The following is an 8,204-nucleotide window of genomic DNA, read 5'->3' as shown; positions in this document are numbered from 1 at the left end:
GGGATTCAGCGGGTCTATAGAAGCCTGCGAGGACCAAAGTGCCCAGCATGAGGTAGTCTGGTCAGCTTGATTCTGGTCAATTATCACTCAGTATTGTGATGAAAACAGCCAACCTCAGAAACAACCTCTTAAAAAGGCAATGGATTATCATAGAATCAGATCCAAAGAAAAATCACCCAATCAACTCTGGATCCAGCAGGGCATTGACCCATGTCACTGGACAGCTCAGAGGAAACTTCATCATCCGTCTTGCTACATTAACATCTATTCCCCTTTATTAGTCTGCTGTTAGCATCCAACCTCACAATCTCCCTTACAGCATTCAACTTAGCTTCGTTGGCTCACAGCTTCTGCTGGGCTGAAACCCCCTTCCAGTAGTCCAAAATGTCGTGAAGGTCCTCGTCCTTGGCAAACTGCACCTTCTTCCGTAGGGCATGGCCTGCCGCTATATAAGATGCTTCCTCTCTGGGGCTTTTCTTGTAAGGCCGGAATCGCTCCCAGATCCGCAGTGTGCTCTCAGATGAATACTCTGGACTGGAGGAGTAGCCAGAGTTGTAGTTGTGGTGGCGAGAGGGTGAGAGCTGGGAGTAGGTGGCTGTGGCATCCCTCTTGGTGCGGCCCAGTGGCTTGAGGAATGAGGCCTTTTGGGCCGGAGAGGGAGAGTCGTTGCCGCCCTCATAGTAGAGTGCAGGAAAGGAGTGGCGGTGCTCAGAGCTGTGGTAGTCTGGTTGAACTTCCAAGTGGTGCTGCTGCTGTCCGGGGCCAACCACTGCACCCCCACCTCCACCCCCACTTCCATTATTACATCCCATTCCGCCCCCATTCACACTCACCCCACCACCATTTATGTTTCCCATCCCATTCCCGTTGCAGCCCCCCACTCCACCACCTCCTCCACTTCCACCACCTCCACTACAACCCACAGGGCTACTCTTTTCTGTTGGGTACTTGGGAGGATCACTGCGCTGCTCAGGGATATCCACACTGTACACTCTGTTGCTTTTGACAGATCCTGCAGCAGGGGCACCACAACGGTTCTTCACCACAGCAGTGTCGGCACTCAACTGCCTCTGGAGGGGCCGCACTGCATTAGCTGGGGGTGGGTCACGGTAAGGAGGGGAGAGGAACCCCCCACCACTAATGCCCGGCCGCTCAGATAGGGGCATTACCAGGGGCACTGGAGCCATGGAAGGAGGGTGAGGTGGCTGATGTAGCTGAGGATGAGGATGAGGCTGAGGATGTGGCTGAGGATGTGGCTGAGGATGAGGCTGGGGGTGAGACTTTGGATGCACCTTTGGAGAGGAGGCCATGATCTGATCTCCAGGGTGGCCTGGAGAGAGAGGCAGGAGGTTACGGGGAAGGGACGCAATGCAAGCTGGAGGCTGGGCGGAGGACACAGAGTTGCCATTGTCAGCTGTGGTTACAACATTAGCGGAGGCATCCAGCTTCAGGGCATCAATGCAGTTGTTGATGATCTGGTTGACCTTGTCCACCTCCTTGGCGATGGTGGAGATCTCTGATGCTGAGCCACGGCCATCGTCATCTGAATCCTCCCCAGCCTCTGTCCCATTCTCAGCCCCACCTCGCATATCCACAACTACGTCCCCTCCTATCACCGCTCCTCCAGCTCCCACCCCTCCCTCCCTGCCTTCCCCCACCACTCCCGCCGTCCTCACATCCATGTAGTTGCCCTTGCCACCCATTGCCTCAGAGAAGGCAGTAGCCATTTTTTCCACCTGCGGCAAGGTGGAGAGGCGGGAAGAACTAGTGTTGGCTGAGCCATGGAGCATGCCTGTGCTGGAGGAGGCAGACTGGGGCAGCTTCCCTCCTGCTCCTCCTGAATGGTGGTGCTGGTGATGAGCCTGCTCCTGGAGACGCTGCATGGCACCTGGGTCTTTTGCCACTGCCGCAGCTGCCTCTGGGCCATACCTGAAGAGGGACACATTCTCTTTAACACAAATCATAGTTTCATTATCTCATCTCATTTTTGTGTACAGCATTTTGCACATTATCCTAAAAAGCATTAGTGCAAAATTTTGTTGGACCTACTACGTTTTAAAAGTTAATTAGATTTAATATGTCCTCTCAGTGATGCCATGGGGTGACAGAATCCTTGCTGTTTTAATTAAAGCTCAAAGCTACTATGAAAAATAGCATGGCATTCGATAAAGAGTGTGGTTGGGGGAAATTGTTTGTAGTTAAAATAAATGAGGCTTTTCAGGATTTCATATCAAAAAGCAATGCAGCAAAACAACTAATGGACTGATGGCGTTAGCATAAATTATTCCAAAGAAATAAATTTTACCCAAGAGATACAGTAGTTCTCATTTCTGTTGCGGCTGAACATGTCAGATGCAGTCACTGTCTTTGAAGTGGCTCTTCAACAATTCATTGTCATAAAAAAAAAGTTTGCAATTTGGCTCTCAAGACTTCCACTTCAACCTGGGTATTTTAGGCCAAAACATGATCTTTTTCTAACCACAACGAAGTGATTTCTGCATGTGGACCTAACCACACGTTAACCACAGCTTTGTTGAAAAATAAAGTTTCAGTGAATCTGCTAAATAATAAGATGCAAATGGAACGTATCTGTGGTTTGCAGCAACACAGAATGCCGGCATTTTTTCCTGGCGATAAGGTTGTAACAAATATTAAAAACTGTCTAGTACCTCATCTCCAAAATAGTTTTCTTCACGCTTATGGCTTTCTGCTTCTCTTCCTGGATGCGTCGCCGTCTGAGACAGTAATAGACCAATCCAAGCACAATGACCATGCCAAACAGACATCCCAAGATGGTCATGATGTAGTGGGTAGTTGTGGATGGTTTGGCTCGCTGGTCTCCTGGCTCCACAGCTCTTGTGGTAAAGGACAGGCAGGTGTGGTTGTAGCGATGAGATTTGATCAAAGAAGCCACACAATAAGTGTAGTTCGTGTGTGGTTTTAGTTGGTCGAATTTGACTGTCTCCTTCGTCATTGTAAGGGGCTTGATATCCTCAGCACAAGAGTTGTTGTACTGGGAGAGGACGTACATCTTATTGAATGGTCGTGGTATCTGCACAACTACAGAAGCAGTGTAGAGGGAGACACTGTGAAGCTTCATGGAAATCTGATGGCTGTAGGTGGGGTCAGCTGTGGACGATATGGTTGGTTGATGGTACAGACCTTGATCTGGGTTGTCCAAACCCATGCCTGAACCATCTTGATCTGGTGTCTGGGAGGTCATCCCTGGAATTATCACACCATCGCGACACATGGATAAAAGAGTGTAACGGGCATTTCTTCCATGTCCGGGCAGCGGGCTCAAAAGTGGATAACCAGTCATTTCCAGAGGGGTTTCACACTGAAGGCGGTCGTAGGTGTGGGTGACATTGTTAAAAGAGTCCAACCAGGTAAGAAAGCTGTAGAGCTCACAGCCACAGTGGAAGGGGTTTCCTGCTAGTTCACATACCATCAGCCTGGTGAGGACAGTAAAGGTAGATGGGTCAAGACGGGACAACTTATTGGAAGATAAGTCCAGGCTGCTGAGGCTGGGGCACTCCCAGAAGGCATTGGTGGCAATGACCTCAATAAGGTTGTGCTGCAAGAAGAGGCACTGCATTCGACCCAGACCTCTCAACATGCCCTCAGTCAGGTTAGTCAGCTTGTTGTAGCCCAGCTGGAGAACCTGAGACAAAAAGAAAGAGTAACCCCTTGAAATTTTTAATAAAACATGACACAACAAAACTAATTGTTAAAATTTTGCTGCATGTCTTAAGGTATTCTCTTTCAATTTCCTTTAGTAGGATATGCATTATGAAGACTAGACCCATCACTCAGTCAGATTTCTGTAACTGTACAAACTTGGAAACTAGAGTTTTGTGAAACTTTAAATTAGAAATAAACAAATATATAAAAAAAACAGAGTTGTGTTCTTAGATGCAGACCTGTAGGTTTGCCTGTCCAGCAAAAGCCCCATCTTCAATGTAGCTGATCTCGTTCTTGGTAAGATTGAGGTCGGTAAGGTTTGTGAAGCGGTACATGGAGGTAAAAAGCACAGCCTTAAGTTTGTTCTCATTCAGCCTCAGGTCATGAACCTATGGAAGACGAGAAAGCAGATGATTTTGAGATGATGATGATGATGATGATGATGCATTGCAACCTTTGGTAGCCATAGAGGAAGACCTAACTCTTAGTCAAAATAGCTGCCTAGAGCATATTGCACTTTGAAACATACAAGTTTGTTACCTAATGAGTATTTTTACAATTATACATCTGGTCAAAATTCGTTTAGTTAATCCCAGCCTGTTTGCAAGCAGCTGAGCATCCCGCCTGAGATATCTAGAACTGGTAAATGTTGATACTAGGAGTGGAATGTAGTTGCTTGTTAACATTAAAAGTTCTGTGTACAACACACAGGCATTTTGCAGGTACAAACAAATAATTGCTATGTAAAGGTTAGTTGAGTAATGGTGTCCTCAGCAAAGAATGGAGTTACGTTCCCTCTGTTTGTTGTAATTCAAGCTTCTCTGGTCATTGTTATGGTATACAGTCTGATGCATGTAAGTGCATGTGGATCTCTGTAAGTATTCCACTGGCTCGCTAATCGGCACCAATCTGCACTGTGCTCACACAGTGATTAATGAACAGTCACTGCTGATAACCACAGTAGCATTGTCACAAAACAAAATGCTCACCCTGGTCGCACTATTAGCACCGTTAGCTGCTAGCTGCCAGCTCAGCCGCTTACATGTTGAGAACCATGTGCAGTCAATCACAGCTCAGACTAAATCATAGATATGCCCTGTATGTCATACACAGCTTTCTTAAAGCACCCAACTGTATTATTTTTCAGTTTTAATCAGTTACGCAACACATATCAGATGGTAACTGAAATACTTAGCACTTGTATTGTAATATATAACAGCAGGCCACTACATAAACAAGTAGCATTGGCACAAAACATTAGCTAATTCAACTTGTCTTGGAGATATAATTAAGGCAGATCTAGAATACCTAACAGCAGAATTCTTCAACATTTTCAAGGCCATGGAGACCTTAGCTGAAAGATAGATGGAGCAGGGACCATCATCTACATATATTTTAGAGAATTAAGTTGTACTTGAGATAACTCTGGATAGTTTTGGGTCTTCTCTCATTTGTGCTTGCCTTTAGCTGCCAAGTCAACAGCAGTTAAATCATGGCCAGGCGCATTACTGCAACCTCTGCACTTTTGCCATGGTTTGTGGTGGATGATACGTTAGTCTCTTTGTCCAAAATTAACAAAACCATTAATTTTGGGTCACAAGAATTTCAGTACACTTGGAATTATAATACAGCTTCTTATTGCTGCTATTGTCACCTTCAGTGGACAACTGAATATAACCTTGGAAGTGAATTTGATTAAGAATAATGCAACATGCAGATTTATAATCTCAAAATGATTAAATTACATAAGGAATACTCAGTTGTGGCCATATCACAATCATAACAATCAAACAATAAATCACAAGTATTATACTGAGTGAACATTAGATCACTTGCAGCTTTGCAAAAGCCACTATCACTATTAATGGCATGCGCTCTGTGGCTTACACCATCATAGCTCAGAATGCATGAAGGCATATGGTTTAATAGAGGTGGCTGCTGTGGTGGTATTAAAGGCCTACAGATAGATAAGTTCATACTGACCGTGCTGTTGATGTGCTGGGGGATGGTCTCGTATGGAGGCTGGTTCTGACTGCAGATAGCCAGCCAAACGTAGCCTTTATCCCCCTCTATCAGCCAGCAGTCCCCTTTCACCATGCCGGGCAGGTGGAGGAGTAACAGTGCAGGGAGCAGGAGGGAGAGAAACAGGGAGGACAAACGGAGTCTGCTGGCCATGGTTTGGATTAGGACTGTTTGAGATCGCCTCAGTAGAAAGGAGGAAAAGAAAGGAGCTGGAGGGAGGGAGGCAGCGAGCAGCAGTTTCAAATCAGGAAGGGCTGCAGGTCAGGGGCAAGCAGGCCAAATCTAAGTAGAGAGAAAGGTGAACGGAAGGGCGTCTTCACGGTGATTAGAGCTGAGCTTGCAGCATTGCAGCATGTCCTGTCCCCATTTTAGGTGTTCCACGTCAAAGGGTTTTGGAGACTGTCATCCCAGCAGCTACTCATGGCCCCTGACAACCGTACGCCTTAACAAGACAGATGAGGATATACTCCTTCCCAGAGAAAGGCAGAAGGCCTATATAACAGAGAGAGAAATAGGTAAGGAGGGGGAGAGAGAGAGGGAGGGGAGGGGAGAGTATTAACATTAATAGTGATAGTGACAAAATGATTAAGAGTATGCAGAAAATTGTAATACAGTTCACATATCCCCCGATGGTTTTGAATTAATTGAGTTTAGGTCTCATTTCTAAAAGCACAGTGTAAAAAAAAAAAAAGGTATATGAATCTAATACCCATGCTACCCAATCCCTTCAAGGTAATGCACCACAGTAATAAATCCATTAACTGCCATGATTATTTCATTAAGTCTTAATAAAGCCCAGAGAAATATATTTTGACTTTTCAAATTAAACCAGGGTTTTTATGTTCTGTAATTGTTCATGTTAGTGAAAATAACAGCCCCGTATGAGAATAAACTGCAGCTCTTCCTTTGAGATATTAGCATATGATGCACCAATAAAAATGGAAATTGCAGGGACTATGAAAGCAACGTCGCTTTTCTTTGGTTTCGTCATTGTTTACGAGGTTCACCAGCTTGCAGCTGCGGTTCTATTATTTCAACTTTGAGGTGCATAATGAAACAATAAAAATTTAATAGCTGCAGTTATATAGGGGTGAGAACGGGAAGATGGGCTAAGTGGCAAACAGAGGAGGCTGTTGTAATTTGCATGTTTTAACAGGATACTCGCTGACATTTAGCTATTTACCTTTCTCAGGGGATTAACCGTGGATTAGGCTCTAATCCAGCATAAAATATTATGTATCTCATCACCACAGCCCCGACTCTTTTAATTTGTTTCCAAAGTTTTGATTCCCTCCCAGGGAAAAGTTATCTAACCACAACATGAATGACAGGGAATTGATACTAAGAACAACTGAGGGATGGATTCTTTTTTAAGTATTCTATCTCACTTCCAAATAAATTCCCCCTCTGTGCTTTTTAGGTTATCTCAGCCAGATGAAGAAAACATAACCTACAAGAAATGAAGCAATGACATGCTGCGACCCAATCTACTGAGGAGTAATGGGAGCCAACTTTGGATGCCGCTGTTAAACTAGCCCGTCTCTAATAGCCTGTCCTCCTCCTCCTCCTCTTCCTCCTCGTCCTCTGTCCCGACTTGCAGCTCAGTTAGCCTCCCAGTCACTTCTCATTTCTGCCACACCACACCCCAAGCAGCTCTCAGTCCTCTCTTCAAATTGTTCCATGAAATTGATATTGACAATTCAATTCCTCCACCACAGGCCTTCAATTTGCCTTTGACCCGGGACCGTTGTCATCCTTACGTGCGTGTCAAATAAAACACCCACAAAAAAAGCAATTTACAGCGTCAGCTCAGTGGAACAACAGCTGCAGTAACCCCTCTTCACCTTGATAATTATGAAAGTCATTCATTAATCATTTGTAATGTATACGACTTTGAAGGATTCATTCCGCCGATTGAACTGCTGTGAAGTAGAGCACATATGTGTGAATGTGAGCGTTGGTTCATGGCATGTTGTGATGAAAAGAAGCAAACAAACTGAATTATTTATCAAACAATGATTTGGACATTGATCATAACGGCCACGCTCACACTGACACAGATACTCATTCTCCTTCTTTCATCCAGTTTCTGAATTCCTTCTCTTCTCACGCTTTGAAGACAACTCCAAGTCTTGTGTCACGATGTGGTGATACAATCATCCATGTCCTTGTTTTCAGCGGTGTTTAAGGGAATGTAGCAAAGTCTCTGGCACACTTAAGCAATTTAAGAAGATTTTGGAAACCACAAAAAAATGACTGTGTCTTGCTTGTGATTACCGTTAGGCTGTTTTCCCCCTCCGGCAGCTCATATTTACAGCATATCTGATACGACATGACTGCTACCCTGACATGGTATTTACTGTGCTCTGCAAACATGAAAGACGAGTCAGTCAAGACTCATTTCAAAGCTAGTTGTTTACTGCCGAGTCCAGTCACAACAGCTAATATCAGCACTGTATTTTTTATTTATAATGCTGTAATGATCCTGACCACACTAT

At 44.8% G+C, this 8,204-nt stretch overlaps 1 protein-coding gene across 1 annotated transcript; it reads right to left on the bottom strand.

Moving 5' to 3' along the window:
- Positions 1-214: 214 nt before the first annotated feature.
- On the bottom strand, positions 215-6,136 carry LOC125885940 (protein phosphatase 1 regulatory subunit 29-like). Its single transcript, XM_049571800.1, has 4 exons — positions 5,668-6,136; positions 3,924-4,073; positions 2,670-3,664; positions 215-1,929 (listed from the first exon to the last, which is right to left on the bottom strand). Exons 1-4 carry the CDS (start codon positions 5,857-5,859, stop codon positions 342-344), a joined length of 2,925 nt encoding a protein of 974 aa, XP_049427757.1. The 5' UTR covers positions 5,860-6,136; the 3' UTR covers positions 215-341.
- Between the last annotated feature and the right edge of the window lie 2,068 nt (positions 6,137-8,204).

Source organism: Epinephelus fuscoguttatus, linkage group LG3 (genome assembly GCF_011397635.1).
Source record: "Epinephelus fuscoguttatus linkage group LG3, E.fuscoguttatus.final_Chr_v1".
Taxonomy (NCBI): Eukaryota; Metazoa; Chordata; class Actinopteri; order Perciformes; family Serranidae; genus Epinephelus; species Epinephelus fuscoguttatus.
The sequence above is the reverse complement of the archived record's forward strand: the minus strand, read 5'-3'. Positions and strand labels throughout refer to the sequence as shown.

Coding starts and splice junctions, on each gene's coding strand:
- LOC125885940 (XM_049571800.1), bottom strand. CDS start 5,859: ATGGCCAGCAGACTCCGTTTGTCCTCCCTGTTTCTCTCCCTCCTGCTC. Junction 3,665..3,923: donor CTGGACAGGCAAACCTACAG/GTCTGCATCTAA, acceptor TTTTTGTCTCAG/GTTCTCCAGCTGGGCTACAA. Junction 1,930..2,669: donor AAAACTATTTTGGAGATGAG/GTACTAGACAGT, acceptor GTCCCTCTTCAG/GTATGGCCCAGAGGCAGCTG.